General features: G+C 40.3%; 1 protein-coding gene across 6 annotated transcripts in view; it reads left to right on the top strand.

The window, feature by feature from the left end:
- Positions 1 to 18387, top strand: part of EML4 (EMAP like 4) — a 165287-nt gene extending 146900 nt beyond the window's left edge. For all 6 annotated transcript variants that reach the window (XM_074863605.1, XM_074863604.1, XM_074863602.1 and 3 more), the window contains 6 exons: positions 3206 to 3294; positions 4459 to 4556; positions 9161 to 9248; positions 10474 to 10572; positions 14923 to 15053; positions 15546 to 18387. In XM_074863605.1, coding sequence (XP_074719706.1) covers positions 3206 to 3294; positions 4459 to 4556; positions 9161 to 9248; positions 10474 to 10572; positions 14923 to 15053; positions 15546 to 16010 — 970 coding nt within the window. In that variant the 3' untranslated portion in view covers positions 16011 to 18387. The remainder of the gene's footprint in view (positions 1 to 3205; positions 3295 to 4458; positions 4557 to 9160; positions 9249 to 10473; positions 10573 to 14922; positions 15054 to 15545) is intronic.
- Positions 18388 to 19274: the final 887 nt, after the last annotated feature.

The following is a 19274-nucleotide window of genomic DNA, read 5'->3' as shown; positions in this document are numbered from 1 at the left end:
AAGAAACAGATGAAAATGGCAGAAGTTCTGTCTTGTTTACATGAACTCACAAACAAGTTAAGCATGTTATCTTTGGTAACAATTGGGAGAAAAATCAATAAAAATCAGAAAAAGTGAAAGAGCCACTATCTTACAGCTGGGATACCACTTGTCCATTTATTTAATCTGATCTACAGATCAGAAGTTCACTTGGCAGCCAAGCTTTGTGTTTCACAGCCCTTAGGACTTTGTCAAGGTCATCTGTGGTTTGCATGTTGCATACCTTCGTGTTGGAAGGAAAATCCTCTCCCAAAACGCAGTCTTGAGGTGGAGCCCAGCTGTTTGGGAGGAGGACCTGTGTGGGGCATGTTGATGAACTGCTGTAGCTGCTAGACTGAAGACACATTTCATGGAGACGGGCTTTCTGGCTGGCACTTGCAGTGTTTGCCACGGCATTGGGAGAGCTTGGAAGATAAAAGAGAGCATGTCTGATTACAGCTTGTGGAAGCATCCAGAAACAGCTGAGCTAGATGTGACCAGTGCTTCCTTTCTTAAACTGTTACCAAAATTGTCACGGTGCACTGACTCTTTCCATGGTCAGCTAAGATTGCTGCTAGTATCTCCTGTTCAGAATTATTTCTGGAGAAGGACTGATGTCACAAAATGCTGTTTCCTGATGCCAAATGAAGTTCAGCGTGCACTCTTGAGATCAGCAGAAGTTTTGCGTTATGTTTGATACCACACAATACCACATCTGTGCTTTCAGTAAAATAGGGAAGTTTTGCATGTTTTAATGTCTGCATTTTAGGCTTTGGGTATTTTTCATTTTACATAATATTAACTGAAGGATTACCTGGTTCAGGTAACAGCCTCAAAAGACCAACCTAAAGAGCCGGGCTCAGGGCCAGCATGAAGAGGCAGGTCCCTGCCACAGCAGCCGCCCTGCCCTGCCTTGATTGTGTGTTTTGGGACACGGAGGGCAGAAGCGCTGTGCAGCATGGTCACCTGTGGGAGGGCAGGGGAAGGGGGTACCCATCCACTTTGTGGGAGAAGGCTGCTTTTGGTTGTTACTGTGCTGATCATCAGTTTTTATACCCAGGCACAGCAATTATGTTGTTCAGGATGAACAAACAGGCATCATTCTGTGTCATCTTGCTAGAGAAATAGATTTTACAGTATAGTGCTTAAGTTTTCTGGTAAAGCAAAAGGTCTTCGTATCTCCTGTTTTGCTGTCTGGGCACAAGAGGTGTGTCACCCACCTGGGCTGAAGCAGTGAGGAGCCTCCACCCTGTGCTGGATTCAGGAGAACACAAAATAAGAATGAGACGATGGGGCATTGGCTTTCAGACCTGCTTCTTGTGTTGCTTTGAAAACCGGATGACTTCAACTCAGTGATGCTTCCACATGTTCTTCACACTTCTCTTGTCATCCCATCAGGATGTACTTTTAGAGCAGTTTTGCTGTCATGATGGAGTGATTGTTTTTCTTTCTATGGGGGCCAAATGTCATAGGTACCCTCTCTCTTGTCCCCTGCCAAACCCTTTTGTGGTTTTGCTTGGGTTTTTTATTTATTTATTTTGTTTTGTTCTTTAATGTCCACACCCCTATCAGGGTTATCAGCCAGGCAACGTTTTAGTGAAGCATTTCACAGAGCCAAATGGGGGATAGTTTGAACTAAATAGCAGAATAACAACTTGTAACTCCTAATGTGTTCAGAGAACCTGCGAAGCTTCACTGTGTAGATTGGAAATCAAAAGTCCACTTTCAGCAGAGGATTACAGCAGAGAAACTCTGAGCGTAATTTCTGCTGCTGTCCAATGCAAACATATTAGCTGGTTTCCACTGGTTCCATCTGTCTTGCACACTGATTACTCAGCAGTCTGTGGCATGTGGGGCTGGGTTTTTTTAATGTTTCTGTCATTTAATTTCTTTCATGTGGTTCTCTAACCACAAGCTGGTTTTAAGCCATTGGGACCAGGCCACTTTCCAGATACCTAGCTGCTGGACACTGCATCAGCACGAGCTGGAATCTCATCTCCATCCATAGAAAGAAGTGATGTGTGCTGTTGTTCCTGGAGTTTATTTTAGGTTATATAAGTTTGTTATGGAATTAAATGGTCCTAGCTTTAGCAGTGTTCCACTGAGTTCACTATGAGGCAGCAGGTAGAATTGACTTACTCGTTTCCACAGTGTGTGAACTTGCCATTTGCCACTAGGGATGGAAACCTGGCTGTGGCATGTGCATATGGTTGTGAGATCAGAAGTTTGGAGCAAAGAAATTAAATTCTGAGTACAGCTTTAATGTATTTAGCCATGTTGATATCTTACATTTTCATGATATGCATGTATGTATATATATTTTTATTAAGTTTTCGTTGTCTTTGTTTTGTAATGTTCACTGAATGTAGGAGTTAGGTGGGCATCAGAACCACTGCAAGATGCTCAGATTCTGCTGATCTTGCCCATCTTGCTGTCAGTGGCCATTTTGGTGTACGGGACACTGAGTTTTTGTAAGCTTCTCTCAGCTTTTTACATGCACCTCATAACTAATATTGCAGGTTAAAAGTTATTGTTAAATAATAAAAAATGCCATTTATCACCTTAGTTATAAACCATTCAAGCAGAAAATTAAAAATAATGCTAGGTTATGAACCATCAAATTTCAGTAAATGGTTATTCCTTCTTAGTTTGATAAAATTATTCATAGAAATGGAAAGGACTGAGGGGAAAGTACCAAGTTAGAATATACTTTGTGTTTAAAATGAGTGTGGAAGTGTTTTCCACTCCCTCCTAGTGCTTCTACTTTTAATTTTTTTTAACTTTGCTTCATAGAAATTGAAAGATCAGTTTTTATGTCAAAGCTGTTCTTCAAATGGGGAAGTAGGAGTAGATTAAAATTTAGCTGTAGCCTTAGGGTTTCAGGTGATAAAGTGCAGTCATATTAGCTATCTGGTAGCATGTTCATCATTCAGTAGGCATTTTGGTGATTACTACAGTGTTCAAGGGAAGGGGGAAAAATTGGGCTGTATTTAGGATCTTGTATATATTCTTCACTGGAATTTGTATCACTTTGTGAACCAGAAAAGCGTTCCATTAAAAACAGATGTTCACTGTGCTGCCCTTGAGGGGCTAGCCTGAGAAGATGAAGGCAGGCAGTGATTATTGCTCTTTTGCTTGTTTTTTTATTTAGTGGAAGTGGTACTCACTGGAATTCTCCTCTCTCTAGGTGGTTTGTTTTGGATGCGGAAACAAGGGATCTGGTTTCAATACACACCGATGGCAACGAACAGCTCTCAGTGATGCGCTACTCAGTAGGTAGGCAGACTTGTACATTCAGAATAATTGCTGATAAGTGACATGTCTGTTCTGATAAACGGTGTTAAACTACTCAGTCACTAGAAAAGGCAGAGCTTTGGAAAAAAATCGTCTAAGATGCTTGATATATAACTGAACACTAGCTACAGGTTGGTTTGTGTATGCTAACTCTTGGAGTTCTGTAACTGCAGATGTTACAGTCGCCTTTCTCAGCCTTTCTTTCAAGTTGAGCTGTACTGTTATAATAAATGTTAGTTTTGCTCCCAGAAAAATTAAAAGTTCTTAACTAAATAGTTGACAGGTTAACAGAAAAGTCTCTAAAAAGCTTAGTATATCTGTGATATTTTAATATACTTCTTAGTTACTTTTGAAGTTTATTAATACAAAACCATAAAACTAAGCTCAGGTCTGTCTGCAAGTCAGAGGTGTCTGTTAAGTATTTGCTATGGGATTATATGGAGTCTAAGCCAGTATTGAGTCTCCTCTTCAGACATGACGTGACAGATCATCAGAGGCCGACTCCTCTCTGTTAAAACTGGATGGAAGAACACTCTCGTAACTCTGTTTCTGGTTTGCATTTGGATAACATGCCATGTCAGTGGGCAAAATGTTCCTCTGCTGCTGCCACATCTGCCAAGCACAGCAATTTATTTTAAAGCACTGATGTTCATTGACACTGGAGGCGTTTGATCACGATTCAAGGCAACTCTTGTCCATATAATTTGTTTCTTAAATGGAGGCAACACAGGTTGGAAAACTGTTTAGAATGCTTGAATGCTCTACTTCTTTAGGCATTATTTAATGCTGATTTATATGCAATCTTCTGCTCCAAAGCTAACTGTAGAGTTCTGCATTTTTTGTGATGCAGAAAACTTAAGCCTTCCCACTGCCAACAATTCCACAAATCCAGTGCAATCTGAGGATTTATACCCTGTCCATTGGGCACTTACTTTAAAAAAGCATAAGTAAAAGACCTTGCCCAAAACCCATACCCACAAAGTAAACAGATACTGGCTGAAAAACAACATAATGTAAACAGTTATGTATCCTTAAATGGAGTTCGTAAGCAGTAGTTTGAGACTATTGTCTTAGTGATAAACTGAAATCATTAAAATTTGGAAAACAAACAATCCGTTGATTTATATCAAATATTTTGTGTTGTAGATGGCACCTTACTTGCAGTTGGATCCCATGACAACTTTATTTACCTCTACGTAGTAACAGAAAATGGAAGAAAGTATAGCAGATACGGAAAATGCACTGTAAGTTTTGGAGCAAACATAATCAACAGTTCTTGCATTTTGATGTTATACATACACTAAGATGTTAAGCAGTGGAACTCTCTCCAGATTGATGCTTTTCCATTTTTAGTTTTGGTTATACATTTTATGGGGTTTTTTTCAGCATTTGATTGATTTTAAACTTCAGTCTGATGGGTTCTGCAACCGTTAGTGTTAGGCGAACACTTGCATCAAATATGACTGATTTCTCAGACTATTGACTTTTTTATTGAAATGGGAAGAGCACTAGGATGGAGAAATGCCTTGTACCTATATGCTGAAACTCTTTTGGGGAAAATATTACACTTGTTTGGGGGTATTTTCACTCTATTGGTAAAGTACTCCTTGAACCAACATGACATTAGATGGTGGAATTTCATTAGAATATGTAATTTTGGAGGCTGCAAATATGCACTGTTTTCAGCTGCAATTGTTACTACAAAATTTGGAGTTGGGGGATACGTTAACAATAAATTTCTGGCACAAGGTAAAGAAATCTAAGTGTAGCACAAGTAATGGAGTTATATTAGTCCTTACACTCACATGAGGTTGTCCCAGTGCTGAAAAGACATACTTTTTTTCCTTAAAAGGTGTTTAGTTATCTAACATCCTGGCCTTAAGTTCATCTGTCTCTTCAGGGTAGTGGGAATATTTACATAAATAATATCTGAACCTTAATGGAATTTGCAAATGATACCATAAGAATAGGTTCACATTTGAAATGTGAATTTTTTTTTAAGGAATGCATCCCCTACTCAAAACACTTTTCATATGTTTGTCACCAGTTGCATTTCTTTAGTTTTAAAAATACGAGAACTTCTCAAGCTGCTTTGTTAATTTGAAAATGGGAGGTAAGGGGACTGTAAGGCTAAATTGTGGGAGTTCTGGGGTTTTTATTTCTAAGATTATTTTTTTCTACAACCTTTGATGCAAGACTTGCAGTGGAAACTTAGTTAGGGGGAAACAAACAGGCATTAGCCGGTCATTTAGTGCCACACATGGTGTCTTTGAGAGATTTCACCCATCATTTGGCTGAGGACACCCTGCATAGCTAGAGCATGGGGGTGCAGAGCAGCCCGTGTCCAGCTGCTGCCAGGGTGGTCAGCAGCAGGGGGTTTGCCCCATACCTGTGGTGTGCAGGCTGGTGGGGAGGGCTCAGCGCTGGCACGGGATGCAGCTGGGGGAGAAGGCTGTTGGGTGTGGTGGAGACTCCCCAGTGGCAGGGTTGTGGCACGGGGTGAGCCAGTGTCCTGCAGCCCCCATGCAGGGTGGTGAGGGGGTTAGCTGGTAGCACAACGGTCGTGAGATGAGAAATCAGATCTGCAACCTTCACGGGGAGCTCAGGTGGTGGGGAAGGGGCTGAGCCTACAGGGAGGTCAGTGGGGAGAGGAGACCAGTGGGGCTGGTGTGGACAGCAGCGGAAGGCTGCACTTCAGTACAGCATTTCACCCCATCACTTATTCTTTAACCATAAAAGATAAAATCACTCAGAGATGGCTAATCTTAACATATATAATATTTAGCTTGCTATGTACTTCAAGGTCTCTGAGCTCTTTGAAGATGTATGAGATCATTTATTTCTGTATATCATAGGTATTATGTATCAGGAAAGAGCACATTGTAATTTAAACCAGCATCTGTCTGTCTGTCCCTCTGCCTTGGCAGGAAAGGGGTTTGTAAAAATTGGGATGGGAGAAATGAGCATTGTTATACTCAGGCAGAAGCATTAAGGCTTCAAAGCAGATTTCTGTTAACCATTTTTTTCAGCCTGAGTGACTGCATGTAGAAGCCAAAATTAGCAACCTGGTTTCTGTCGGGGCTGAGCTCCCCTGACCCTTCCAGCTTGTGCAGAAGGCAGCAGCGTGTTAGCTGACCGGAGAGCACCGTCAGGCTGCTGGGCCGGTTTCAGGTGCCCCTCACCCCCCCTCCACCACCCGCCAGAACGCAGGCAGGACCCTACCAGCTTGATGCCCAGCGGGGAGGCACCCCAGCACACTCGGGACCCGGGGTGCTCCCCTGGCCGGTGCCTGGGCGCTGGCACCCTGTCTGTCTGGCGTTCTGCTGTCGCTCAGTGGCCTCGCGGGTGACCTCTGACTAGTATGACTCAGTCCTCCTGGTAGTCAACTTCTGGTTGTTTCTTCCAACTTCAATACATTATATGAATACTTTCAGAGGGATTTTATCTACTGAACCAGCATCAGCTTGCACATAAGGGCTGTATGCCCACTGTTACATCTAAATCCCCTTCCAGTCACGACCAGACACTCCGCTGCTGCCAGAGAGGCGAGTCTCTGACCTGCGAGCGTGTTTCCACAGTGAGGGATGGTGTTGGTTGCGATCAGAAAGAATTTCAGATGAGCTGAAACAACCGTTTTGACTAGCGCAGCTGTTTTTTGAGGGCTCCAGCTATGCAGACAGCAATGTGAAGGTATGGGCTGGGGTATGAACTTCCAGCGTGTCAGCAGCTCCAGGGTAGCTGGCGCTGTCTCCGTTTGCCTTGCATCAGAGATATCTGTTAGCAAAGGAGAAGCAAGTGCTGTGCATTTACCCAGAGGGCTGTGGGGTGAAAGCCACACAGGCAGCCACGCTGAAGTATTTGATATACTGGACTTAACCTGAAATAATTAAGTGTGCCTGTCCGATAGGCTGTGGGCGTTTTGACCCTTGCATGACTTAAGTCTGAAACAAATAAACATTGCCAGTGAAGGAGAGGGTTTCCATTTAGTCAGATAGTTTTATTAGCCAGTGATAATACGAGTAATTATGTTCATTGTATATAAAGGTACAGAAAATGAAAGAGTAAAATGTTACGTTACCATTGGGCAGCTACCAAAGAAAGATTTTAATAGAAAATGGGATCGTCCTATTGAAAATATTACGACAATGTTACGTTCGTTCCAGTTCATAGTTCAGTGATCGCTTGCCTGAAGGGATTTTGCAGCATGGAGCCCCCTGGCCAATTGCTTTGTTCCCTCCCCCGCCGCCCCCAGGAATTTTAACAGCTGCCAAATGTCTGGCAGGATTTAGTAAATGACTGACCAATTCTTTTCCATGTTGGAGTTTGCTTGCAAATTTGAAGACTTGGAAAATAAGGTGGGGGAGAAAAAATCCTAGCCAATTGTGCATTTATTTTTTTTTCAAAATACCAAGTTTACATGTCGATATCCTATATCCCACCCCTGACTGCAAAGCAGTTATGTCAATACACAGTTCCTCTGCTTCAGGCAGAGACTAGTTCATAAGTAAATAAATCTTAAAGGCTAGCTTTTCTCCTAAATGTTTTTGCAGTCTCTCACAGAGGACCTGGGGACAGGGAGACAGACACGGGTGTAATTCTGGAAGCAATCAGCATCTGGTAGAGCTCTCTGTGAAGGAAGCTGGCGCGGTGGGTGGTGCGGCAGCCAGTGCAGTGCTCCAGCATGGCCCTGGCATGGTGGGTGCAGGCTTGGCCAAAGGACCTCGTGGGGGGCCGAGGGACACCATCTTCATAATGCCCACTGAGAGAGAGAGATGAATTGGTGTCTGTCAATCAAGAAAGTGGCGTTTTGTTGCCTGGCAGAATGACTAGGAAGGGGAGAAAATGAATGGTCTTACCAAGGGGAAGAGGAGCAGTAAGAAGTAATGGAAGGGAAGATAAAGAAAAAAAAAGTGTGACATGGATGTCACTTTTTAAAATTTCCTTCCCTTTCCTCTACAGAGAAATAATTGATTCCTACCTTATACAAATTTGTGGCTTCTCTGGAGCCTCTCAGCTTTATTATTACAATTATTATTATTACTACCAACAAAAAAGTTCGTGCAGAGGAAAAATATTCTGACCAGCTGCATTTAGGTTCTCCCTCAAAAACAAAGATGGGTGTTTAGCCCTCAGTGTGCTCCTGATGGTGATAACTAAGCAATTAGGCCAAAGTGTTTTGATTCTTGTAGAGATGAGCCTGTGCCTATAGGGAAGACTCCTTTCAAAGCTGGCACTAACATACACGCAGTGTAAGAAGCACAGCAGAAACTTTCAAAAAGCTTACGAAGGTATTCTTGTTACACCAGTCCTTGATCTTGTAGTTTTACATGGTGGTTCTTAACTGAGGTATCCTAAGTTTATAGGATGAGCAAAGGTTATTTGAATGTGGGTGCATTTAATGGAAATTATTTTGAATGGATAGAGAAATAAAATCGAGTCCCAGCCATCACTTTTCTGTTGGGATCTAAAAATGATCCTGTGCAAGTTACTTGCCTTTCTCAATTAATAGCAACGTATACTTCCTTAATTCAAGTACAAATAAATGTGAGTTCATCCATATGTTAGCAATGTACCTTGTAAGAGTAAATCGTTCTGGGGTCCAAGAGGGACACAGTTTACAAGTGTGCGGGGGGAGAGGCACAATGCCCAGCCTGCATTTTTTTAGCTGTTAGCGACTGTGACACTGTGGAGTAAGGAGCCTGTAAAGGAGTGCAAGTGAATTGCAGAAGACCTGGGGTGGGTGGGGACGTGCTTTTTTGCTGTTAACTGTCCTATCTGTGGGTGCACCTCCTGCTCTGTTTGAATTAAAATAAGTGTTTCACATTGGTGTTACTGCATTCTTCTCCAGGGACATTCCAGCTATATTACACACCTTGACTGGTCCCCGGACAACAAGTACATAATGTCAAACTCAGGAGACTATGAAATACTATACTGTAAGTATGAAATTAAATACACTGGTAACAGAAGTACATATTAGCTGTCAGAATATTTAGAAGAGTGTGTTTGATCAGGACTGTACAAAATGCTTACTGACAAAGGAAGCAATTTGAACTTGTGTAACCTGATATCTTGATGTTATTCAGAGCTGCATATTACCTAATGGCAATGCTAAATATAGGTTACTTCTTTACAAGGTCATAAATCAGTTTAACAGCATAGAATTTACAGAACAAGTGGCACTACGTTTTGATGTTGGCCCAAAGTTCTGTAGATTGAAAATAATATATACAGTTGTCTAATCAGTGTCAACAATACCAGTTATTTTGGGGGAATAAAATCAGTGGGTCTGTGCCACTGTTCTGTTCTGGGGTTTCTTTTTAAAAATTTTATATTGGCTGGTATTGTTGAAAACTAAGCAAAGCAATAATACTACTTCAATGAGTTCGTGGTAATAATGTTTTTGTCTTTTTTCAGTATGTGAAAATATTAATGTAACATATAGTGGTTATGTCAAAAGTTCAACTTGCATAGTGCATATCAGTCTGATTTTAATTTTTTTGTGTGTGTTCTTGTCTCTGTGGCTTTAAATAGATCCAAGAGGATTGTAGTTCTGTTTCTGTACAGGCAAGAAGAGCCAGCAGTTTAAATATCTGTCACCTTAACATGTTCATTCTGCCTGTCACAACTTAGGTTTTAAATCTGGATAGTGCAATATCTCAATCTACCAAAGGGAAGTATTGGTGCCTGTATAGGGAAGCAAAGAGCTGTGACCCATTAGTGTTGGGCTGGTGTGATGGAGAATCTTTCCTTCCCTAGTTAGAAGTCAAAAAGCAGTCTAAGGCTCTCTCTGGCAGTAGTCACTCACTGTTTTAAAAGGAGAGCTTCCTGAGTGATTGAATTTTAGCACGTCAATGGAGCTGGTAGGAAGGAGAAATTATTCTATTACAGACTTTATTAAAGCATTTTATAGAGTAGGTAGCAGGGGACTCAAGCTGCAGGGAAGTGTTTTTGAGGTATGCTGGTCTGAAGAGGGAAATGAGAAGTAAATGTCACTCGAATACCAAGCAAAGCTTGGAGTGTCTGGAATTAGAAAAAGGTATTGCTTTGTCTTTGCTTCTACAGTGTGATTCTGAATTGGTTTACTGTCTTAGCACCTTCGAAGAGCACATATGTAAATATAACTCTATATTACATAACTCATCATTCACTTTTTTACAGGGGACATTCCAAGTGGCTGTAAGCTAATCAGGAATCGTTCTGACTGTAAGGATATAGATTGGATGACATACACTTGTGTGCTAGGCTTCCAGGTGTTCGGTAAGCACCATTTAACTTGCTTTTAAGCTGTGCTTTTGTGTTTTCTTTTGCTTCAATTTGTCATTAGAAATATGCTGTTAATGATTATTGAGGATGGTGCTGAGATGACAGACCAAAGAAACTGACCACATTACTTGTCTGTGATACAGAGCACTGGATGCTTTATAGGCAATGTATAATTGATTTCTATTTAGTCTTTAAGTTTGGGATTTGATTTTTCGGCTGTCGCATTAGGCTACCAATTTCGGAGGCACTGAAGCAAAAAGCTTGTATTTTAAAGTGCTCATATGGCACATGTGCATTCTCCTTTGCTTACCTTGTTTTTGGACAGGAATAAGACTGTGTGAGTGTAGGTTATAGTTAGTGACTTAAAATCATGACAGCACTTTGCTACCTGTAGTCAAAGGTGAGTAATATACGCTGTTTCTAAAGAGTAAAAATGCTTTAAAGATTAAACAGATTGTTTACCTAGTAGTTTATTTTTAAAATGTACCAAAAAACTTACAAAGCTGACAGATCTGATTTTAACAGTGCAGTTTGAGACTATGGCCAGACAGTTCAAACTGCTTTTGCTGAAGGCAGCTCTCTTGGCCATAAATGAGGACCCCATCTGTGAGGGGTTGAAAAGTATGGCCTGTCAGTGTTGTAAAACCAAGTTGTGTGAGCAGGATGCTGAATGTCTCACTTCCACTGCTGAGATCAGATACTGCCTCTGTTCTTCATGCTGGAAACATCAAAAGCAGGTAAATCAGCAGATTCTTTAGAGGTGAGGGTTAGGTCTACAAATCTTTTCTTCACAGCTACTAGGAGTTCAACTTGGAATATCAGTTTATATGCAGGGTAGAAGAAAATCAGTGAAGTCTGAGTGCTTTCTGTAGATTCTGACACCTATTGTGCATATTTTAGGACTATTGTGCTTAATGAGCAAGTAACCTTAAAGGATTGCAGTTGATGTGTGGGCTAAGGCTGACACTCTTGTGTGGCATATTGGTTGGGTGGAGGGCCTTTGGTGCCTATAACCAGGCTTGATCTTCTTTCTGGGTACCAAAGATCTGAGGCAGAGCAGGGAAAGTAAAGGTGTCAGAGAAGGAAGCTGACTGGTTAATAAACTGCATAATTATTCTTCAGTTGTTCAAAGCTTGAGGTAGGTAGCAGAAATAAACAGGAGTGTGCTGTTTCTGGAGCTGAATACTGTTGCTTATTGCTAGTTTGATGAAAGTATTGGCTCCCACTAGCCTGAGAATTGTAAACTGTGTTGTGTACGTGTTTATTTTTATTCAGTCTGAAGTAGAGAGTGGATGGCTGGTTTATCCTGATGCTCTGTGCATGTAAGCCTAGGCTGACAAGGAATTGGTCCACAGCAGTCGTTTCCTCACTGTCTTTGCTACTGTGACTGAAATAATGCAACACAAATACCTTTTTTAAAATGGAGTATCAGAAGATTCAGGAGATGCTAGAGAAAGTGAAAAGCAAAACTCTGATGCTAATATGACATCTTTCTGCAGGAGCAGTGAAAACACTTTAAAAGGACTGAATATTCCTTCTGGAATAGCCTTGGAGCTAAAGCCATTTTAGATTTTATCAGAGTGCTTAATTCTACCAGAAACATGGAGGTAGTGGATGGTGGCTCTGTTGTTACTGAACTTCTACCACTATATTTGGTGGTAGAACAGACAGAATAAAGAGAGCAGCTCTCTGAATCCCGGTGCTTTTCCAGAAGTGTCTTTTACTCCTGACCTAAGGAGATATGGTGTGGGAGTGCAGAAAGAGTTTGGTTTCACATCTAGACCATTGGCTTTGTCTCTTTAACAGCTGTCAGATAGAAGCTACTGGTGACTGGGGCTAGGCTGGAGATGAGCAGCTCCCATAACCACTGTTTTGAGAAGCCTTTTTACTTTTTGTTTTTAAAAAGTGGATAAGTCTGCTGATCCTTTTTGCATTCCCTTTTGGATTAATACAAACTTTAACCATTCTGGATTAAGTTTAATTAGTCTCAACTGCTCTCAGAATCCTCAGTGTGCCAGAGGACCTGGGAATGAGGTAGATAAAGCAGATAATGTGATCTTATTCTGGGTCAGAACAGAATATATTTAAACTTCCCAGCCAAGATTCATCATGCCTTAATTTTATATTGTCTGGTAGTCTGACACCCTTTGCAGAATCTTAAAATTATGGCTCAGTCTCAGACAAAGGCAAGTATTTTCCCATTAAATCAGACAGTGCAGCTAAGCCAACCTAGCAGATATTTGCTGCCCAAAGAAGTCTGGCTTTGACCTGAGGGTCAGCTGGCTTGGGGATACAAACAAGCCCAGGGGCTGCTCACTTTGATGTTCAGGGGAGAGGGTTCAGTGTGTGGGATTTGGGCTTTTGGGGTTATGTGTTTTACTAATTTGGCTCTGTGGATAGTGTGTCCATAGGCTCAGGCATTGCACTGTTGTTAGCAGAAGAAAGAGGATGGAAATGCACGGTTTGGATGAGAATAGCATTGCTCCTTTTTGGCAGTTGATATTACTATATTGGCTCAGCAGTATCATTAGTCTGCACCCAGAGCACTTGAAGTCACTGTCTCATTTACTGTACATTTCCCACACTTTTTGTCTGATTCTTATGAGAGGCTTACTGCTGGCTAGCAGAATTTATTAAAATTTAAGTGCTGCTGTTGTACCTAATAACAAAGTCCCATTATTTTGTATTTTTGTTATTTTTACAGTTAATAAGAACTAAGAACTTGGTCATGTTACTGTCTTGTTTTTTCCATGCTTGTCTGATGCATTGAAAGCAAATCCTGCTGTCTTATGACAAAGGGTTCTCTTACCTTTAGAGCTGCTAATTTGTGAACACAGAAGCTATGTTTAATAAGAGATGCAATCTTGAATATTAGTATTTTTAATCTTAAATTAAAAAGAAGAGGAAATAGCCTAGCTGTTTGGCACAGTCTGCCTAAGGTGGTAGCTGGAACTTCAGGAAACTTAGTTGAAGTTCATTTATTACTCTCACCTGATGACAGTATTTTATATATAGAATGCAGGAGAGAGTTAAAATTTGTTTTGAGCTACTTGAAAATTCTTAAATTGTATATATTTTTCAGATTGATTTCATTGATGTGAGAGCACTAAAATGTTTCTGAATACTTTCCTTAACATTTCATGGTTTTATTTAGTAAATTACCTACAATGTAGCTTATTGGCATTGTAACAAGCTTAACAAGCTGCCTTTGTTATTCTTCAGAGAAAATAAAGTTCTTACTCCACCCACTGAAGAATGGAAAAAAACAACTTTAAAGTTAAATGCTATTTGCCATTTTGGTTAAAAACAAGAAGAGATAGTGTGGGAGTTTGAAAAAGACAAGGCAGTTCTAAGTTGGTTGTTTGTGCTGTATAAAATGGTGGACAGCACATGTTTTTTATTTTACCAAAGTCAGTGATTGTAAGGGAGGAAGAAGGTATTTTCATATCTGATAATGAACACCCCTCTCAGTCATTTGGACACACAGGTTTTTTTTTTGGGGGTGGGGGGGAGGAATTCCTCATAACTCCTGAACTCAGAAACACAAGTCTGACCTGTACAAATATGGTACCTTTGGCATAAATTAATATCTTAGAACCCCTTGCTTACCTTTTGTTCAGCTTTTCTTGCAGATGTGAATCATCAGTTTTGTTATGGGAATCTCTAGGGTCTTTATTTTTTGTAAAAATTAGAGCCTCCCCTCTCCCCAATTTGTTCAGTGCTTTTCATCCAGGCGATGTTGTTATTCTTTTGTCTAGACATATCTGTGTCATTCTTTTCGCTTAAAAGCATATTGAATTGTACTTAAGCACTTGACAGCACTTACATCTATGAAAGTCGTACAGGCTGGGTTTCTGTGCAAAGTATCATCAATCAGTTGTCTCCTTTGAATCATACAAATACTAAGATTTAAAATAAAACCAAAAGAAATCTCTGCATAATCTACAGTACCTGGGCTTGTTCTGTGCTTCGGCATCATTCTTGCTTCTAAAACATTTGTGCATGAATGAAAGTGTTAAATTAAGAGTTGCCAGTTTTAGCAGCAAACTTAAGATAAGCTTTAAATAAGACTGAGGTTTTGAACAGGAAATGTACGTTAAGCCCGAGAGGTTATCTTGGCTGAGGCTGAGGGTTTGGGGGAACAGGGGGTGGGGGAGTGCTATTAGACTAGCAAAATATTAATGACATTTAATGCAATGCATATTCTATTTTCCAGTTGAATATTTACCTCTTGTTAAGCTTGCCTTTTCTCACAGCTTTATAGATTTTGTTTTTGTTTATGGGTTGTCTTTTAATTCGTTTCTAAAACTATCCTCATTAAATATCTGTTCTACTCTATCCTAGGAGTTTGGCCCGAAGGATCAGATGGGACAGACATAAATGCCCTTGTCAGATCCCATAACCGAAAAGTGATAGCGGTTGCTGATGATTTTTGTAAGGTCCATCTCTTTCAGTATCCCTGTTCCAAGCCAAAGGTAAGTCTAGACCAGTCTAGTCTATGTGCTTGTTTGCATTGCATGAAGCTTTCCTTGCCAGATACCTGCTTCCAGCTTGGTCGTTTTGGAACCTGGCAGCCAAATAGCTCATTTATATCTGAGAACAGTGCTAGAGACAAAAGCATGGTGTTCCCCATTCAGTTTATATATAAAACAGAAAATATAAAATAATATACCTAAAAGGGAAGTGGCAGTAATTATCCTTAAGTTCTGGAGCAGAGGCTTGACGCTTTCTGTTTGCTGGCTTTGTTGTTAAGTCCATTACTTTGTTCACAAAGATCTAAATCTGTCCCAAGTTACAAGCCTTATGAAAGGATGTATTGTGGGGGGAAACCTAATGTAAATATAATTCATTACTCATATGTGAATGAAGAGATCTCTTGAAGGGCTAAGCAAAAATAGTTTTAGATTTCGGTATCATGTGCTCTTCTTGTCAAGTATGTGATTTATCTTTCTGCTTGTTTTCAATAGGCTCCAAGTCACAAATACAGCGCTCACAGTAGTCATGTGACAAATGTCAGCTTCACCCATAGCGATGGTCACTTGATTTCAACTGGAGGAAAAGACATGAGTATTATTCAATGGAAACTTGTGGAGAAGGTAACTCTACCACAAAATGACATTGTTGTAGACATCGGTGCAACCAAAGTGCCCATCCCTGTCAGTGAAAATTCTGTACAGTCTCCTGCACCTCTCTCACAGCCTTTTAATGAAATGAACCAAAACGAAAGTGTAACTGGCAGCTCTCCAGCCTCTTTGGAGAGCAACTTGGAGCAGTCTGCAGAGGCCAGCGAAGAGCAAAGCGAGGAGCAAAGCGAGGGGAGCAGCCTGGATCCTACCGAGCCGGGCTATGAGGAGCCCTCCAATGAGATGAGCGAGGAGCACAGTGAATCCACAGTCACTGAAGAGCAGCAAGATAACTCACCGGTGTCTTAACACTCCCAGCTCAGGCGGTTGTTATTTTCCCTTGGTGTGCGTGCTTTCATTACAGGGTGAGGGTTCAAATAGAGAAAAGTAGCTGAGAATCATGACGACTCCAGCTTTTGAGTTTCAGTGAGATTTTTTAGTCTGAGCTTCAGTTCAATGTGTGGAACCATCCCAAGGGCCTGGCTTGATGGTCTGTGTCAATATCTGGTCGCAGTTAGTAGTGGACATTACCATAGATCCATTTCAGTTCTGAAATTGCTGTCAGGAAGTGGCATGAAATATATACTGGAAAAAAGTTAGCTCTGAGAATTAGCTGAAGTAGACCACCTTAACTATGTGAAAGTGCTTTCTGAAAGAGCTAAGCTGATGGGAAGCTCTGAGCTGTTCCAGCTGGAGAGTACTGTGCTGCGTTTTCCAGGTGCAAAGACAAACAAACAAAAAAAACAACCAAAAAACTTTGTAGGGCTGTCTTCCTTTGTTTTTTCTCAATGAGAAAAATAGAGGAAAAACAATGTAACAATGCCACGTGTATGGCGATGCCTTCTTGATCTAACACATATGCAGTTTTCTAACACTACTAATTCCTAGTGGAATCTGGATGTGTTCACAGTTGGTCTGCCCTGGGTGCTGCTAGTTCTAAGGCAAATCCTGTCAAGGAACAGTGTTTGCTGTTCCATTTTCACAGACTATTCAGTTACAGACTAACCAAATACTGGCGTGTTTCACTTTTCATGACCTGAAAGTTGATTTAAACTGTTGTGGGACATAACTCTGTCTTCAAAGAATTGCTTGTCTAGAGAGTTTGCAACTTAGAGTCTTTACAGTGACTTTAATGTGAACAACAGAGGAAGCGTGGCAAGAACACAGAAGTCAGATGGGCTCCAGAGTTAAATGTTAAGCCTTCAAGCAGAACTTGCTCCATCCCTAGTAGGAGAAATATACAGTTAACTTAAATTATTAAATCGGTGCTTAGGATTAGTGTATTAAGTTGGTAATTTTTTTCTTCTGAATTTTTAGAGGTAACTCTAAGAATCATTAAACTGCAATCTCTACTTTTCTTCCCCACCCCCCCCCCCCCCCCAGCTCCTTTAGCAATTGTGATATAAGCATACAGTAATTTAGACAATGATGTGATTTTTTTTTTTTTTTTTTTTTTTTTTACTTTTCATAGACTTGCTGATCTGTTGTTTTTGTGATTTTTGTTTCTACTCCACCCCTCCCCAGGTTGCTCTAAGTCATGCAGCTCTCATGTGGCTATACCTGGCCAGTTACAGGATACCTTGGCATTTGTTATGCATTTGGAAAGTACTTTTTTTACAAAGTTTGTCAGATAGCTACATTTTTTTCTTAAGTGCATACGTTTCCTACTTTAAAAAGATATAGATTTACTGACAGATATCCATTTCCTATGTACTTGTTTATATTTTGATTACATAGAATTCTCTTTTTTAACTTGCTGCATTGTGCTGGTATTTTAGTTCTTAGTTAGAATATCATGTTTAGAAACTTTGGATGAGTTCATAAGTCTTAATTGTGCAAGCGTTTACGTGATTGTGCCATTCCAAAGTGCATCAAAACTGTCATTCCCTTACTAGTATCTTCTCAGGAGAAATGCTACAGATCAGGTATTTAGTCATCATTTGGAAAGATAAAAACAAATGGACTCCCAAAGGACATTTAGAACATTTATATATAAAATATATAAATATATATATACACACATATATATAAAAATAAAAAAATATCCTCTTGTTTACAACAGTTCCAGAAAACCTCAAAGTAGTTCCCTTCAGGTGGAGGGAGATATGGATTCCAAGCAACCCATCTTGCTCTGTACATATTTACTGGAGAGCTCTAGTATGCCTGACTTGCAAATGTGCCAGATAGCAGCAACGGAAGATAAAGGTCAACTCATCAAAGTCCTTGGTTCCAAATGAGGAATATGCTGTAGGTTTAGAAAATAATCTTAGTAAAGGAGAAAGGATTTTAGAGCTAATGAGGCACAGAGCTCTCTGTATCATTTTTATGAACTCCACATAAGCAACACATTTCTTTTTGGAACATCTGTCACCTGGGGTTGCCATGTAAAGTGAGAGTTATAGTTGTGATATTCTTGTGTTTGTAGTTCAGAAGACTCTACTAATATGCAAAGCCTTACAGCTTTCAATTGCTGGCAACTACTGTTTAACAAATAATTAAATCTGTGATAATGGATGGAAATGGGTGGGATTATGTAACTGTAGATGTTTTAGAAAAATAATTGTGAATGAATTCTGATTAAGAGTGTTTCATGTGAAGATGTTTGAGCCATTTCTATCTATCATGCATTCCTGTCTCAAGGCAGAAAATTTTGAAGATTAAAAAAAATAAAATAATCAAAACAATATATTGCAGTTTCTTTCTCTGTTTCTGTTCTGGTTCCTTCTGTATATAAAGTAGATGCTGTGATCACAGTTGCAATGTCTGGGTCTATGATTTTGGAAGAACCCTTTTGCTTTTTCAATAACCTCCTAGACTGCCTAAAAATAAGTTAATTCAGCATTGTGAATAATGCTGGCACTCCTAAATTGTTCTTGTTTACTTTTCAAGTCTTATGACATTTCCCTTTTCCATTTTTGATTAATAACTTATTAGCATTATCCTACTATAGCTGATTGAGAGGTCGCAGGGGATTACAAATCGGTATTTGTCCTGATGCAAAGTGCAGTCTACCTTCCAGGGTTCTGCCAGAAGCTTTCTTCTGGAAGTCATGCAAAAAGTACAAGCTTATTTTGGATATGTCATGTTAAATACCATGATGCTTCCACGTTCCTGATAGTCTCTGTCCAGTTGCGGATGTAGAAGGTCACAATTTGCTTAATATATTCCTTGTGAAAGATTCTCAGCCTTTTAAAAGGTTTTGAATCATCTCCATTTCTTGCAGCTGGTTTCTGTCCTTTACAAAAGGGGAGGGTGGGGTAGAGAAGAAAGAAATGTGCAACACAGACAATACCTTATGTTTATTCTCGCTTAAAGAAAAAACAAACAAAAAAACCATCGTTGCCACCCCTGAGTTGTCAGGAGAATGCTGGTGTTCTAACTTGAGCAACAAGCAGATGTCCTAAGGTCGTGCTGTGCTGTTTCCAGTGCACCCACCACATCACGTACCACTTTGCCCTGGGGGCAGCTGTGCAGTGGTATGCTTTTCTAGGCTCTGCTCCCTTTCTCTCCAAATTCAGCTTAAGGCTTTTGCTACCTCTTCTGGGATGCTCAGTAAGGCAGGAGTCTTCCTGA

Source organism: Strix uralensis, chromosome 3 (genome assembly GCF_047716275.1).
Source record: "Strix uralensis isolate ZFMK-TIS-50842 chromosome 3, bStrUra1, whole genome shotgun sequence".
In the NCBI taxonomy this organism is placed as follows: domain Eukaryota; kingdom Metazoa; phylum Chordata; class Aves; order Strigiformes; family Strigidae; genus Strix; species Strix uralensis.
The sequence above is the reverse complement of the archived record's forward strand: the minus strand, read 5'-3'. Positions and strand labels throughout refer to the sequence as shown.